Source organism: Leopardus geoffroyi, chromosome A2, assembly GCF_018350155.1.
Source record: "Leopardus geoffroyi isolate Oge1 chromosome A2, O.geoffroyi_Oge1_pat1.0, whole genome shotgun sequence".
In the NCBI taxonomy this organism is placed as follows: Eukaryota; Metazoa; Chordata; class Mammalia; order Carnivora; family Felidae; genus Leopardus; species Leopardus geoffroyi.
In genome coordinates this window covers 76626383-76643704 of record NC_059331.1, presented here as the reverse complement: position 1 = coordinate 76643704, position 17322 = coordinate 76626383, and the positions used below count along the sequence as shown (strand labels likewise).

The window sequence follows — 17322 nt, the reverse complement described above, 5'->3', positions numbered from 1 at the left end:
CCTCTTTGAATGCATAGAGAATAACTTCATATAAATTTCCTCTTAAACATTTTCTGTTTTTCTTCTCTTTTTTCATGTGACAGTGGATAAATGGCAAGCAAAAAGCGAGAAATCCAGTTACAGGTGAGTATGACATTACCAACGGTCTTTACTTGGTGCGCTGGCACTTGGGGACCTCTTTACAGTGCCTTCCTTTTTGCAGACAGTCGTTAATAGTCAAAGCCTGTGGGATGAGATGTTGCAGAACAAAGGCCTAACAGGTACTGGGGCTCCCCTGTTGTCCAGCCATTGGGAGTTCTGCCCAGGGCACCTGTCACCACCCCCAACACAGAGTGTACCTCCCCACTAACAGTGTAAAAACCTGCTCATCTGTGCCCTTGCCCCTGCCCAGCATTGGGATAAGCGGCTATTCTAGATTCTTCGACTCTGTTTTTTTCATAAATGTTCTCTTCCAGTGATAGATGTTTACCAAGCCTGGTGTGGACCTTGCAAAGCAATGCAACCTTTATTCAGAAAACTGAAAAACGAACTGAACGAAGATGAACTTCTGCATTTCGTTGTCGTAAGGATGTCATTTCCATTAAACCGTTATTTTCTTGATACTTTCAAATATTTTAGTATTGTCCTTAAAGACTGTCTTAATTTAAACAACCTGTCAACTTTTCAAAATGGATAATATTTACTTGGCAGTTTTACTATATATTTAGTTCTACCGGATCTGAAATGATCTGAACAATCATGATTTTTATCCCATTCCTGTAGTATTGAAATTGTTCACCATGGGTGTGAACATTGGAAAAGTATAAAAACGTCTGTCTATTGACCTGTTTCTTTTCACCCAACTGTATGGTGAGTGTATGTCTTTTATAATAAAAGCGGCAAACGCTGTTTAATGGGTAGCATTGGGAAGGTCTCCAGTCACTTAATTACCCAGTTACCAATTATCCCAATGGTAGTGATTTTCCCCTCACTTCCCACCCAGATGTGATGAGGGATTAGAATATTACAACTAAACTTATTGAGCTTCAATTTATCCACATTAAGTTAGCAACCGCGTAGAGCTTTGTTGTTTAATAAGGTGGCCACTAGACACAAGTGGCTTTTGAGCCCTGCAATGTGGCTACTGTGACTAAGGAACTGAATTTTTTTTTTATGTTTTATTTTTTATATTTGAGAGAGAGAGAGAGAGAGAGCGCAGGAACAGGGGAAGGTCAGAGAGATGGAGACAGAATCTGAAGCAGGCTCCAGGCTCTGAGCTGTCAGCACAGAGGCTGATGTGGGGCTCGAACTCACAAACTGTGAGATCATGACCTGAACTGAAGTCGGGTGCTTAATTTACTGAGTCACCCAGGCACCCCGAGGAACTGAGTTTTTAATTTTCATTAACGTAAATTAAAAAACTGATAATTCAGAAATTATCAAACTTTTTAAGTTGTTTGGAACAACTTGGGTATGTGAATCTACTTTTTTTACTATACTTTTTTTTGTTGTTTTTTTTTTAGAGGGACAGAATGCACATGTGTACACATACTCAAGTGAGGGGAAGGGCAGAGAGAGAGGGAGAGGGAGAATCTCAAGCAGGCTCCATGTTCAGTGAAGAGCCCAGTACAAGGCTCTATCTCATGGCTGTGAGTTCATGACCTGAGCCAAAATCAAGAATCTGATGCTTAACCGACTGAGCCACCCAGGCACCCCAGGATAATTGATTTTTTTAATTAAAAAAAATTTTTAATGTTTATTTTTGAGAGAGAGAGACACAGAGTGAAAGTAGGGGGAACAGCAGAGAGAGAAGGGGAGACACAGATTCTGAAGCAGTCTCCACGCTCTGAGCTGTCAGCAGAGGGGCTTGAACTTCAAGCCCCAGAAGAGGGGCTTGAACTTACAAACCAAGAGACTATGACCTGAGCCAAAGTTGGATGCTCAACCGACTGAACCACCCAGGCGCCCCAAGAAAAATTGATTTTTAATTTAATTTAATTTAATTTAATTTAATTTAATTTAATAAAATGTATAGTCAAGGGGTGCCACCTAGGTGTCCCAGTTGGTTAAGCATCTGATTCTTTTTTTTTTTCTTAAAGTTTATTATTGAGAGACAGAGAGACACAGAGCGTGAGCAGGGGAGGGGTAGAGAGAGGGGGAGACACAGAATCCGAAGTAGGCTCCAGCCTCTGAGCTGTCAGCGCAGAGCCTGACGCGGGGCTCGGACTCACAAACTGTGAGATCATGACCTGAGCCGACGTCGGTCACCCAACCAACTATATATATAATATATAATTTTTAAATCTTTTTGTCCAGAGGTTGACTTTGTCTTCTGAAATAAGAGTGTTACAGTTTTTGAAAGGGCGGTGATCCATAATAGCCTGCTTCACTCTGAGCCCCCTGAGTTGATCTGGAATATGATTTGAGATTTGATCCTTGGCAGGGAGGAGAAATGGAGTTGACAGGACAGAGAATGGGGTCTAATGGGAATTGCCACATACAATAGACAAGGGGTTGGTATAAGAAGTTAAAGGACAATTTCAGAAGGCTCTAACAGCTGGCAAATGGGTCATGGCGAATCAAGGGTTGGAAAATTCTTGAGTTGTGGCAGTTGGCAGTAGAGAAGTTTGTCTGGAAGTGGTAGGAGTGCAAGTTCACGGGCTAGGAATCACGGGAAAATTTCAGTGTCTAAAAGGAAATTGGGGTCAGTGGGGAGACACCAATAACAAGGCAGGCCCCCTGCACACCTGTCAGGCTACCTGCAAGGGAACTTGGGCATAGGAAGGCAAGGCAAGAAGTCCTTAGACACGGAGAAGGTATAACTTGATGATGTGTTCCCAGGTGGTTTAGAGGCGTTAAATTTCTCTTTGTTTGTAGAGTCTGGGTAGAAACCAACTTGGGCAATATGTGTGAACCCGGCATGGCTGTGGAGGCAGAGAGATGGGGGTGGAAGGAGAATTAGATCACATAGTTTGTTGGGCTCCCATTTCAGCTCAGCTCAGAGCTGTGTGAGGATACAGGTCCTAACAGGGCTTCCTCTCAACCAAAACGACTTTGACTGTGACCTCCCATTGTACCCCAGCCAGCCAGAATTCCTCAGCCTCCTCCACAAGGAATCTGTTCTATTACTGTAGCCATCCCACTGGGAAGGGCTAGTAAGTTCTTTCCAAAATATGTTCAGATTACCACTCATAACACTAGCATCTGTTGAATTTAACAACAAAAAATTTTGTGCGTCATCGCCGAATGGTTTTTCTTGTTATGTTTGAGCGCACTCAACAATAGGACATTCATATAAATTAATGTTGTTTTCTTACTATGACTTCCCTGAAAGGATGACAAAAATTAATATAGTCTTGAAACCGCCATTGGGAGTGACCTATGAGGTTGATTACCTATTGAAGTCACCCTAAGCTAAATGGTCAGTACAGTTTTTTGTTTTTGTTGTTGTTTTTTGTTTTTTTGTTTTTTTTGTTATGTGTCCTTTTAAAAGACTTGAAGACTTGTATTAACATTGTACCTATCTATATATATAAAAATTCAGTAATACTCTTTATTTTAGTTTTTAATAATATTATTAAATCCTTTAATTGTTAATACTTTACTACAATATGAACATTGTAATAATGATACCTAGACTAAATTTATTTATTTGTTTATTTATTGATTTAAGTAGGCTCCGTACCCAGGGTGGGGCTTGAACTCCCAACCCTGATATCAAGAGTCAGATGTTCTACCAAATGAGCCCCCCCCGGGTGTCTTAAGCTACTTTTATTTATAATCTTTAACTTCTGTCCTTTAATATTATAGATTAGTACCTTTTACCTCCTTCCTTTTCTTTCTTCTAAACTGTGGAAGCTTTAAAAAAAGAAGAAGAAACGTAGACTCCAGCATGCTTTAAAAAAAAAAAAAAAATTACAACACAGTGCCTCTGGCTGACAGGGCTGAGACCCTCTCTTGGCTTCTTCCCAGTGGTTGAGGAACTTGCAGAAACCCCAGTTTGAAAACAATTGCCTTAGGTTGCAAAAACCATCTCTTAGAGAAGACCCTACCAAATGATCTGACAGCTGGCCAAGGGATGCTGTGTTAACGTGGAGGAAAACAATAATATTTAATATACAGTTATTGATCACTTCACAACAGCTTGAAATTTGTTGTTTTCCCCCAAGTTTTTATTTAAATTCAAGTTAGCTTACAGTGTAATATCAGTTTCAGGTGGAGGGTTTAGTGATTCGTCACTTACATACAACACAACAAGGGCCCTCCTTCATGCCCATCACCCATTTAGCCCATCCCGCTCCTTCCAACAACCCTCCGTTTATTCTCTATAGTTAAGAGTCTGTTTTCTGGTTTGCCTCTCCCTGTCTCTTTTTCCCCCTATGTTCATCTGTTTTGTTTCTTAAATTCCACGTATGAGTGAAATCGTATGGTATTTGTCTTTCTCTGACTTATTTCGCTTAGCCTAATATTCTCTGGCTCCACCCACATTGTTGCAAATGACGGGATTTCATTCTTTTTTATGGCTGAGAATATTCATCAGTCGATGGTTGATGGACACATTTGGGCTCTTTCTAGAATTTGGCTATTGTTGGTAATGCTGCTATAAACATCAGGGTGCACATATCCCTCTGGATCAGTATTTTTGTATCCTTTGGATAAAGACCTACTAGTGCAATTACTGCATCATAGGGTAGTTCTATTTTTAGCTTTTTGAGGAAATTCCATACTGTTTTCTATAGTGGCTGCACCAGTTCACATTCCTACCAACAGTGTTGAGAGGGTTCCCCTTTCTCCACATCCTGTGTTGTTAATTTTAGCCATTCTGACAGGTGTGAGGTGTATCTCGTGGGTTTTGTTTTTTGTTTTTGTATTTCCCTGATGCTGAGTGATGTTGATGGTCTTTTCATTTGCGTTTTAGCCATCTGTATGTCTTCTTTGAAAAAATCTCTATTCATGTCTTCTGCCAATTTCTTAGCTGGATTATTTGTTTTTTGGGGGGTTGAGTTTGATAAATTCTTTATAGATTTTGGGTACTAACCCTTTATCAGGCATGTCATTTGCAAATATCTTCTCCCATTCCACGGGTTGCCTTTTAGTTTTGTTGATTGTTTCCTTCACTCGGCAGAAGCTTTTTGTTTTGTTTGTTTGGTTTGTTTTTAATCTCCATGAAGTCCCAATAGTTCATTTTTGGTTTTGTTTCCCTTGCTCCCAGAAACATGTCTAGTAAGAAGTTGCTATAGCTGATGTCAAAGAGGTTGCCGCCTGTGTTCCTCTCTAGGATTTTGATGGTTTCCTGTCTCACATTTAGGTCTTTTATCCATTTTAAATTTGTTTTTGTGTATAGTATAAGAAAGTGGTCCATTTTCACTCTTCTACATGTTGCTGTTTAGTTTTCCCAACATCATTTGTTGAAGAGACGTTTTTTTTCCCCCATTGGATATTGTTTCCTGCTTTGTCAAAGATGACAAAGGGTCCATTTCTGGGTTTTCTGTTCTGTTCCACTAATCTATGTGTCTGTTTTTGTACCAGGACCATACCGTCTTGATGACTATAGCTTTGTAATATAGCTTGAAATCCAGAATTGTGATGTCTCCAGTTTCTTCTTTTTCAGGATTGCTTTGGCTATTTGGGGTCTTTTGTGGTTCCATACAAATTTTAGGATTATGTGTGCTAGCTCTGTGAAAAATGCTGTTGGTATTTTGATAGTGATTGCATTAAATGTGTCGATTGCTTTGGATAGTGTATTTGTTCTTCCAGTCATGAGCATGGCATGTCTTTCCATTTCTTTGGAACCTCCTCAGTTTCTTTCATAAGTGTTCAATAGTTTTCACAGTATAGTTGTTTCGCCTCTTTGGGTAAGTTTATTCCTAGATATCTTATGGTTTTTGGCACAATTGTAGATGGGATGGATTCCTTGATTTCTCTTTCTGCTCCTTCATTATTGGTGGATAGAAATGCAATTGATTTTGTATCCTGCAACTTGGCTGGATCTGTATATCAGTTCTAGCAGGCTTTGGTGGAGTCTTTCAGGTTTTCTGCATAGAGTGTCATGTCATCTGTGAAGAGCGAAAGTTTGGCTCCTTCTTGCTGCTTTGGATGTCTTTTATATCTTTTTGTTGTCTGATTACTGAGGCTAGGACCTCTAGTGTCATGTTAAATAACAGTGGTGAGAGTGGACATCCCCGTAAGCTCCGTGACCCATGCAGAAGGAGGGTGATGTGCAAAGAGGAAGATGAAACCTCGTAGATCTGATCGAAAGAAGTGAGACAGGCCCATATGGCGGCGGTGCATTGCTGAAAGGGACCTTGGAGCCCCCAAGGGAGGCAGGAAAGTTCTGGGTGGAGCAGGAGAGGATTTACAGTGGGAGGGAGCAAGACAGGATTCTTGGAGGAGGGACACTTGACCTGGGTTGGAAAAGGAAGGGCCAGAGCTGGTGAGGAGGGAGGAAGCGTGGGTGTGGTTTGACAAATGGAAGTAGGTGAGTTGAGCCACAGGCTGGGTACCACAGAGGTGAGCAGTGAGAAGTAAGGTCGAGGCTACCTGACCCACGGCCTGAGTCACCAGTGTGTACGGTTTGATCCTGAGAACACATGTGACATCCTCAGAAAATGCTGTAGGAAACATCACAATAAAAACTTTATGTGATCTGCATTGTTTTCAACCTTGTGTATCTCATGACCTGGATATAGCTTCTTTTATTATTATATAACATATATATTTTTTTTCAGGCAGAAGCTGACAACATTGTAACTTTGCAGTCATTTAGAGATAAATGTGAACCTGTTTTTCTCTTTAGTGTTGTAAGTATCTTCATCATCTAAAATATATCATCAGATTCCAATTTACAGTTAAATATTGTAAAATTACCGTGGTACTTTATTTTCTGATTATAATAATTGCCGATTTTTTTTTTGCCTTGTCTTTCCTTGTCTATTAATATATTTGGTAACCTGACCTCTAGAAGCCTGTAATGGGTTGAGGAAGTTAGACTACCACACACTGAGTTTATCAGGAAAGAGAAAAATAAGACGGTATTTACCTTTCCTGAGGAAATAATCAGAAACTGGTATGCTGAATGATTATTTACAGGAGTGAAAAATGAGAAATTTCCTAGATATGCAGTAGGAGAGAATTGGTTGTAAGTATTCATGTATAGAAATACAAGGAAATACCTATATGATCACTATTTTATAATATATGTTGCTTTGATCTCTGTATGTAGAAATGTCTAGAAGGAAGAAGACAGGAAGAGTATTCACCAAATTGTTAATAGCGGTTTTCTATATGGGGGAAGGATGCAATATTTGAGTTTTCTTCTTTATACTTTTTAATATTTTCCACATATTCTGTGATGAAATACAACTTTAATAATCAGGAAGACATGGTAAGGGCTGTTTTCTAGAAGGAGCGTATATACAGTTAAAAGCTAAGTTATGTGGCCTGGAGTGTAGCTACTGCAGAACCCGAGAAGTGGGGATAGTAAGGAAAGGCTTCCCAGGGAGGGCTTGGACTGTTCCTCTGCTATTGGATACTTCAATTATTATTATTTTTGTGTATTAGAAATAGCTATTTAAAGACATTTCTTGGGTACGGGCGCCTGGGTGGCTCAGTTGGTTAAGGGCCCAACTCTTGATTTTGGCTCAGGCCATGATCTCATGGTTCATGAGATGGAGCCCCGTGTTAAGCTCTTCACTGACAGCGTGGAGCCTGCTTGCGATTCTCTCTCTCCCTCTCTCTCTGCTTCTCCCCTGCTCGCTCTCTCAAAAGAAATAAAGAAACATAAAAAAAAATCATTTCTTGGATATAACTTTTTGCTTCTGTTAAATAAGTCCCTTGCAACTATTTCAAGGAATTGAATTCCTAGGTTCATTGAATATTAGACGTTGCCTTCAGATCTTGCTCTCCGTTGGACATGTAGGATTTGATGATTTAGATGAGGCGTCAGCTGGCTTTTTCTGTAAAGGGTCAGGTAGTAAGTGTTTTTAGCTTTGTCAAAATGCAGTCTCTGTGCTGGGTCACTGTTTGTTGACCCTGGGCCTAGACAAAGTTTCGGAAGCAGAGTGGGTAACACCCAGAGATGGGATTGGTGGGCTAGTATTAGGAACAGTGAGGAGACTCGTAGCAGTAGCAGTTAGGAACATGGAACCGAGGAAGACTGGCCAGGGGTACGGCCACATAGAGGCTGGAGCTCTGGGACTGCCATCATCACCCTGCAGGGTTAGTCAGGCCTGTTCAGTAGACCCACCCTCCTTGACTGGACCATCCAGCCCAGTTATCTGGGCTCTCTTATCTGCAATCAGTGCCAGGAGGAGGAGTCCACCCTTCTTCCCAATCGTGCAGTGTTCATCCTTCTAATGCTCAGAATTTTCTTTTTCTGACTCAGTTCTCCCCGTTCTCCCCCCACGCTCACAAACCCTTTCATTGTGTGATGTCTGGAATTGAGAGAAGCAATTAGCACACTTCCTAAACTCTTTAGTCGAGGCTCTGGGTCTCAAGACATTTCCTTGACTTACGTTAAATCGGGCTCCTAACTTAGGACACGTTTCTCTGCAGCCCAGAGTGGTGACTGGTGTCTCAGATTATGTGTCTTGAGGCCAGAAGTAGAACTGGTATTCCCTTTACTTCTTACTTTGATAACTTGCTTTTCCTTGCCAGTTAGAGGTCTTTTCCTTGCTAATTTAGCTATTTGGCTAAACCTCCTGTCCCCCCACCCGCACTCCTGTCATTTACTGGACTTCAAATCAGTTCTGTCAATGACTGAGGACTTTGGCGTGTGCCTCAAAGGCTTCCTTTCAAACCCGTGTCCTGCCGTCACCCCAGGGACTTCAGCATCCACATTGGCAACCTGCCCAATATCCTGGCCTCTCAATTCCTGACGCCCTAACTGCCCGTAAACTTTTCTCCAATGCACCTCAAGCAGTTGCTCATGTAGTTATGCCTCAGATTTTGTTATCGCTCCTTGCGATAACCACACCTATAATCCTTTATCTAAGAATCTAGTCTGTGAGCACACAATCCCCATCACATCATCCCTTGTTTAAAAAAAAAAAAATGTCTCCACAGGGGCTCTTTGTATTGCTCCCCACCCTTAGCTGACAAGAAATTCATTTCAGCAAGTTTCCGCAGGAAAGGCTTTTGCAAGGCTCATTAGAAGGCCCCCAGAATTGTTGGAAAGTTCCTTTTAGTGGGGAATGGTAACTAGAATGCCAGTATTTATTTAAGCCTTTCTCACCTGGATCCTTTCAATGTCCTTTGAAGATGGTTAAATATTTCCAATTAAAAAGTGATACTTTCTTTGGTGCCACACCCCTCTCCAGCTATCACCCACCTCTTTTGCCTCATAGCTAAATTTCTCAGAAGAGTTTGCATATTTAGTTTTCTCCACTTTTTTTTCCACATTCCATGAATTCCTCAACCCATCCAATCTGCCTTCTGTCTGATTATTCAAGCAAATTTGCTGTTGCCAATGTACCCACTTACCAGCCTGTTGTTAAATACGCAGACACTTTGAGATTCATCATGCTGTACCTCTCACATGTATTGAATGTGGTGGCCATGCCCTCCTTTTTGAAACATTGGCTTCTTTTGGCTTTGTTACTTGGTTTCCCTTTTGCCTACCTAGATGCTATTCCCCTCCATCACCTTTCCAGGTTTACCTTTCTTTAAAATTTTTTTTTAATGTTTATTTATTTTTGAGAGAGAGAGAGAGAGAGCATGAGCAGGGGTGGGGGCAGAGAGAGAGGGAGACAGAGAATCTGAAGCAGGCTCTGTGCTGTCAGTGCAAAGACTGACATGGGGCTTGAACTCATGAACCAGGAGATCATGGCCTGAGCCAAAGTTGGACACTCAACTGACTGAGCCTCCCAAGTGCCCCGCAGGTTTACGTTTCTTTATTCAGCCAGTAAATTTTGATCTTATCATGCTAATACCTTCCTTAGAAAATTGTCTCCACACAGTTTCCATTGTCTCCACCTGTATATAAAGAACTCAAGTTTACATCTTCAGCCGATTCCTAGACTCTGAGCTCCAGAGGTGTGTATGCAACTGGTGTTCTGACATCCTTCTTGAGTGTCTCAAGGGCGTCTCACAAGGGACTGGTCCAACACCAGACCCGCCCCCCCCCCCCCCCCCCCGCCATCCCCAGGAAATGTGGTCTTCTAAGTGTCACCTCATTTGGTGCTTAACATCTTAATTTATCTACTTTCTTGACAAAAACATCACACCCAAAACACTCCAGACCTTGGACCTGTCAGTTTCATTACCCAAGTCTTTCTCACACTCATCTGCATCTTTCCGTTCTTTCCATCTCTGTCACCACAGCCATAGACTGAGCAATCATCTCTCTCATCATCACCTCTAGGATAGCCCTACTTTGTATACAAACATCTTCTCCTGCTCCCTTCTAACTCTAAACATGGTAGGTGAAAGGATCTTTACAAATAACAGTTCTAATTGTGGTCACTGCCTCTGTTTAAACGATGCCTAAGGCTTCCCACTGCATTTAGGTTAAAGGCTGTGCTGTTCCATGACCCACAAGGCTCTGCAAGGTCTGGTTCCCCTTCACTGTTGGGCCTTTTCTCATTCCAGGCATCCCCTCACTTTCTCAGCTGGCCTTCACATTTGCCATATTCCCTTCTGGCCTCAGGATCTTTGCATCTCTATCCCTTTTGTCTAGAATACTCTTTCTTCTCCATTTTGCCTACTTATCTCTTACCCATCTTACACATTTTAACCCTGATATCAGTAAGCACCTTTGCTGATCTCTTTGACCATGACAAATTCTTGTAGATACTCCCAGTGCTTTGTACCTCTCTTGGTGGTACTTGTCATGATTGTTATTTTACATATTTTGTCTGTGTTGGTTTTTTTTCCCCTCCTTTTTTGTGATGTAATTAGGCCATGTACCAGGACTGCCATTCCATGCCATCATGCCTGGTATTGTGCCAGTAGACAGATTTTAGTAAATATGCGTTGAAAGATGGATGAAAGGGGGCATAGTGTCAATAATAATTAGAGAAGGCAAGGTTGGGAGGCCTGTACAGAACTGTTGAATGTAATTCAGGGCTGCCTTGCCTTTGGTTGAAGGAGGGCAGGCAACGTGGAAGCAGAACTCAAAGAGCTGGGATTTTTAAATCAAGACGTACTTTTACATCACTAATACTTTATTTTAAAATGGCTAATTGCAGGGGTGCGTGGGTGCCTCAGTCGGTTAAGTGTCCAACTCTTTAAAAAAATTTTTTTTTCAACGTTTATTTATTTTGGGACAGAGAGAGACAGAGCATGAACGGGGGAGGGGCAGAGAGAGAGGGAGACACAGAATCGGAAACAGGCTCCAGGCTCTGAGCCATCAGCCCAGAGCCCGACGCGGGGCTCGAACTCATGGACCGCGAGATCGTGACCTGGCTGAAGTCGGACGCTTAACCGACTGCGCCACCCAGGCGCCCCATAAGTGTCCAACTCTTGATTTCAGCTCAGGTCATGATCTCGTGGTTCATGAGATCGAGCCCCACGCCGGGCTCTGCACTGACAGTATGTATTCAGAGCATGCAGTCTCCCTCTCCCTCTCTTTTTTCCCCTTCCCCTTCCCCGCTTGCTCTCTCTCTCACTCTGTCTTTCAAAATGAATAACGAATAAATAAATATGAAGAAAAAAGATTAAAATGGCTAATTGTAATAGCTAAAAAGAATTGATGGAGGTGTGAGGCCACGTGGGGTGATTTAGTCAAGTTGAATTCCAGATTTATCCTGAAAATGAGTTTCCTTTATGCTTTCTTTTCCCTTATAGAATGGCAAAATTATTGCCAAGATCATTGGTGCAAATGCCCCACTTGTTAATCAAAAAATTATTAACTTGATTGATGAGGAGAGGAAAATTGAAGCAGGTGAAATGGTTCGCCCTCAGGTAATACTTTAGATTACTGACTATTTTATTCTTTAAAAAAAAATTGTTTTTAATGTTTATTTTTGACAGAGAGACAGGGCATGAGTGGGGGAGGGGCAGAGAGCAAGGGAGACACAGAATCTGAAGCAGGCTCCAGCCTCCGAGCTGTCAGCACAGAGCCCGACGTGAGGCTCAAACTCACGGACTGAGATCATGACCTGAGCCGAAGTTGGTGCTCAACTGACTGAGCCACCCAGGCTCAGGTATTTTTTTTTAAATATTTGTCTCAGGTATTTTTTAGTTTCTCTTTTGATTTCTTCTTTGACCCATTGGTTGTTCAGTAACATGTTTAATCTCCACAGATATGTGAATTTTCCAGTTTTCTTTTTATAGTTGATTTCTAGTTTATTTCTAGTTATTTCTAGTCTATTATTGTGGTGAGAAAAGATGCTTGATATGGCTTAGCATATGATCTATCCTGGGGAATGTTCCATGTACACTTGAGAAGAATGTATATTCTGCTGCTTTTGAACGGAATGTGTTGAAAATGTTAAGTCCATCTGGTTTAACATATAGTTTAAGTCCAGTGTTTTCTCACTGATTTTCTGTACGGATGGTTTATCCATTGCCGGGTGTGCTGAACCCATGAATGCTAGCTCTGCTGGCTGCCAGAACCAGGCTATAAAAGGATGTGTTCTTTTGGGGTGGGGTGCCAGGTGTATGCTCAAGCCATGTTCATATGGATATCAGCCACCTGGATCCAGGCAGAGAGAAAGTACAAAGATGGCGCCTGCTGGCCTCCCTGGTCTCCGGAAAGGATTGCAGTCAGCTGCTAGTTCTGTGTTAGTTTAGGAGCTTGACTCCCAGGCTACAGCTTTCAAGAGTTTCAAATAGGCTTCTTTCAGAGAAAAATTGGCCATGTCATTGAGCTGCTGGTACCCTGAGCCTTGATAGGATGGCCACAGCCCATTCTTACTGGCCTGTTAAGAACTGTTTGTTTACCGTGACCCCCTGGGACTCATGGACACAAGCCCCAGTTGGCTTTCAGAGCCAGGCATTTTGGGGACCCGTCTCTCAGTTGGAAGTTTTAAAATCTGGGGCATTATATGTTGAGTCCAAACCCTTCACTCCTCAGGGAGATGCTGGTTGTTCCCTCCCAATGGTGTGTCCCTGTGGTGCGGCTGAAGTTTATGGTCGAGTTGTATCTCAACCTCTCCTACCCATTTCAATACGGTTTTTTCCCCCCTCATTTACCAGATGGGTAGGAGTTGCTCAGGCTTTCTCTGGGTTTCTTTCAGAGGAAATTTGTTTGTATATAGCTGTAGATTTGGCGTGTTTATGGGAGGAGGTAAGTTCAGGAGCCTTCTATGTTGGCATCTTGAATGGGAATCTCAAGAAATATTATGAGAGAGTTACAAACAATAAGACAAGGCTTAAAAACATTGAGTCATTTTCCCAGAAACAGGCAGCCAGTGGATGGTGAAACCAGAATTTCATGTCAGGCAGAGTGACTCCTGAATATAAACTCCTAATGGCTTAATTCTATCCAGCTTTCTCTATGTGTGCTCTGTTTTGCGTTTGTATTGTTGTTGGTCTGATTGTCCTCACAGGATGAAATCCTGTTTTAACTAATAGCAGTGTGAATGTAAGAAGTGTATTAATATATTTATTTTTATTATTCCATTTTGTTGACTGCTTTTGCTATTTAGCTTTCTTATCTAATTGTCTGGTCTAGCACAACCCTGTCTGATAGTAATAAAGTGCAAGTCATGTTGTGAGCCACATCCATGATTGAAAATATGCTACTAGTCACACTGAAAACAACAGAAAAGAAAGAAGTGAAATTACAGATTTTAAATCCTGTGTATTAAAAAGATTTCCACTTAAGGATGTACTCAATATAAAAATAAGGTATTCTACAATCATTTTTTTTTTCATATTAAATCTTTGGAATGTGCTGTGTAGTTTTCACTTATGGCACATCTTAATTTGGACTAATTTCATTTCAAGGCTGAAATAATCTTATGTGGTTAGTGGCTGCCCTACTGGCCAGCATACGTTCAGCAACTATAAAGTCAGATCAATCTGAAGTTATAGCTGGCATGATTATATGATTCCTGATTATAGTAAGAACAAATGCTTCCAGTATAGTCATTTCCATACATTTGGGGGTCTTTATTTCATTGAGACTCTGACATTATGCATTCTCTTGCCAAAAAATGTATATATGTAAATGTCTATACCTTTCAAGTAGTTAAAACAGAATCACAGAAGCATTTTAAGGGATTCTCAAAAAATTAAGGCACCCCATCCCCATCCTTCCTAGTTTTTTACCCTATGGTAGAAAATTGGCTGTTGTTTTGAGCAGTACAATTTTTTTTATAAGTTAAGGAGGTATTTTTGCTGTTGCTAGTTTACCAAGAGTAATGGTCAGGATTAGATCTAGAAACTCATCAAATGCCCATTTGATCTATAACATGATAATTGTGTATTTATCACTTTCTTACTTATTAATCTCTGCTTCTTTCTTATTTTATTCCTTGTGCTCCTCTTAAATTTTAAGGTTTTTTGGTTGTTGATCATTTTCCAAACAGCATATATGCATGATTTCTGATAGCCTTCCCACCCCAATCATTTTCAACATTCCTTATTTTATTTTAGTGGGAAGATCAGGAAAAGTAGTGTTAGATAAATGCAGGCACATTCCCACTTTACCTTCTATCCCTTGGATTATAGATATTTATTAGAAACGAAATTTCTAAAAATTCTTTTCCTATCATATTAAAATATAACTTCTACTTGCATTTCTCTTCCACAGTATCATGAAATTGTGTTTGTGGACTCAGATGCGGAAGATGGTGAGGAATCACCCTGTGAAAGTGCTGGTGAGTAAATTTCCTTCAAAGTAATGGCAAGGGATTCATGTACATGGATGCTCATTAAGGCACTGCTTGCAAGAACAAAAAGCTGGTGGTGACATCAATGTCATTGGTAAGGGACTGGTAGGCTAATATGAGACTCCGCTATTAAAAAGCAAACTTTTTTGCTCCTCTTGCCTTTCCTTTGGTCTCTGTTTCTGAAGCCTTTCTGAGGTTACCCGGGACCGGGCATTCCTGTCCCCTGTGACTAACTAGACAGCTCTTATTTCATCTTTCATCATCTTCCAGAACCTCATGAAAACAATTTCTTCCTCAACGACCCACACACCGGTTTACTTTCCAGTTAACGATCTCGTGTGTGGATTGTCTGTGTAGGTGTGTGAGTGTGTGTTCATACCTTGGAGCAGAGACAAACAGCGTGCTCAGTGAGCTATTATGCACTAAAAACTCATCAGAAGAGTGTGTAGATAAATGTGGATAAATCTCTAGATGGTCAAATCCATCAGTGTGTAATTTTGCTTGCATTGTAGCTCTACTCATCAGTGATACCGAGCTGGATGGATCATGGGTGTGATTTTAGTCCATTGTATTAAAATAACTAGTGCCTACCTAACTTTTTTTTTTTTTTTTTTCCTTTTTGCCTATGGACCACCAATTGTTGTGAATGTTTGTCCTGCATGCAAAGATAGGAGCTGCACTTTGGTTCTAAGCAGAAACTCTTTGGTAGTTGGAATGCTGTAATAAGAGCAAAGCTGTCAATGGACGCACATTCACTGGACATTAACAGTTCACATTTCTTTTTTTTTTTTTAATGTTTATTTATTTTTGAGAGAGAGGGAGAGAGAGCATAAGTGGAGAAGGGGCAGAGAGAGAGAGGGAGACACAGAACCCGAAGCAGGCTCCAGGCTCTGAGCCGTCAACACAGAGCCTGATGTGGGGCTCGAACTCATGAACTGTGAGATCATGACCTGAGCTGAGGTTGGACGCTTAACCGACTGAGCCACTCAGGCACTCTATTTTACATTTCTAATTGCCAAATCCTTCATTATCTAGACTTTGTGTCAAGAAAATGAAATTCTTCTATTTTTTTTCCCTAGAGCAACTATACAGTATTGCTATTATCAAGCCCGATGCTGTGATTGCTGGAAAATCTTTAGAAATTAAAAAAAAAGTAAGTGATATTTTCCAACCTTACTTTAAATTAATTGCAGCATAACAACCTCTTAATTGTCAATTTAGAGACAAGCTTACTGTTTAGAGTAAAATAGAACATAACAAATTTCTGGTTCTAGTTATCTTTAAAGGCTCTGAATGTATTGCCTTTACAAAGGCTGGGCCTATTCAAGCATCTTTATTTAAATAACTCTGCTCTACCAGTGTCCAATATTAATGATAAAAATTATAGCCCTCATATTGGATTATAACACATGTTCTTCCCGTTTAGTTATTAGCAACACAAACTTGTTATAAGCTCACATTGGTTTGTTTTGTTTCCTGTATGTTGCGACAAATGCAGGGTCCTTTTTAGATACATGGGAGTGTAAGGAAGCATTTATTGTTTTGCTTTAGAGCCAAAATAAATTTTTTTAAGAGGAAAATTGCATTCTTTTTTTTATTTAAAAAAAATTTTTTTTAACGTTTATTTATTTTTGAGACAGAGAGAGACAGAGCATGAACGGGGGAGGGTCAGAGAGAGAGGGAGACACAGAATCTGAAACAGGCCCCAGGCTCTGAGCTGTCAGCACAGAGCCCGACACGGGGCTCAAACTCACAGACTGTGAGATCATGACCCGAGCTGAAGTCGGACGCTCAACCGACTGAGCCACCCAGGTGCCCCGAAAATTGCATTCTAATCCAAAGGTCAGCAGATGTATAGGGCCAGAGAGTAACTGTTTCAGGTTTGTGGGGCATATGATCTCTGTCACCACTGCTTAACTGCCATCGCATTGAGAAAGCAGCAATAAGCAGGATGTATACAAATGGGAGTGGCTGCACTCCAACAGGCTTTATTTCCAAAAGGAGGCAGTACTTTGCTGACTCCTTAACAATGACTTGGCATTGAAACAGCGTCAGTAAATTGAAATTTGAAAGAATGTTGTCTGTGAAATAGAGGGTGTCACCTAGGGAGCTATCAGGAGGGATTGGAGGTCTCTTGATGAACTTCCCATCATGCATTCTTTCTTTAGCTACAGCAGTGTTCTCGTCGACTGAATTACACTAAAGTAGAAGGTCCGTGATCATAGTATTTATGGTCTCTTCCATTTGTGAGTTGATTTAAGTCATATCACTCTCTAAGGGTAGCCCTTTCCTTCCAGATTTTGGTGTGTATGTTGGGGTGGGCACAAAACTGTACCCCAATCCCCCGTGTGTTTCTTACACTTGATAAAGTTTTAAGAAATAATATCACAATGCAATGATTTACTCTTCTTTATTCGAGTGTGTTTGAATAGCTAGGACACAGTAACGATTTTTCAAGATTCTATAATTCTTTTTAAGTTGGGGTAGTACAATTAATCATAAGTTCATCTTGATCTTTTTGTTGTTTTGACATCGTAAGTAACATTTCAGGTATGTAAATTACGAG

General features: G+C 40.9%; 1 protein-coding gene across 11 annotated transcripts in view; it reads left to right on the top strand.

The window, feature by feature from the left end:
- The window catches only part of NME8 (NME/NM23 family member 8), a 104826-nt gene that overhangs the window by 727 nt on the left and 86777 nt on the right, over positions 1 to 17322 (top strand). For 7 of the 11 annotated variants that reach the window (XR_006716204.1, XR_006716205.1, XR_006716203.1 and 4 more), the window contains exons 2-8: positions 84 to 123; positions 203 to 260; positions 456 to 562; positions 6708 to 6779; positions 11764 to 11880; positions 14678 to 14744; positions 15836 to 15909. Coding sequence is in view for 2 of the 11 variants with exons in the window: in XM_045494387.1 (XP_045350343.1) it covers positions 91 to 123; positions 203 to 260; positions 456 to 562; positions 6708 to 6779; positions 11764 to 11880; positions 14678 to 14744; positions 15836 to 15909 (528 nt within the window). In the remaining 9 variants the exon portion in view is untranslated. Of the gene's footprint in view, positions 1 to 83; positions 124 to 202; positions 261 to 455; positions 563 to 762; positions 850 to 3379; positions 3401 to 6707; positions 6780 to 11763; positions 11881 to 14677; positions 14745 to 15835; positions 15910 to 17322 lie in introns of those variants that run through there. The other 4 variants (XR_006716209.1, XR_006716210.1, XR_006716211.1 and 1 more) reach the window with 4 other exon arrangements.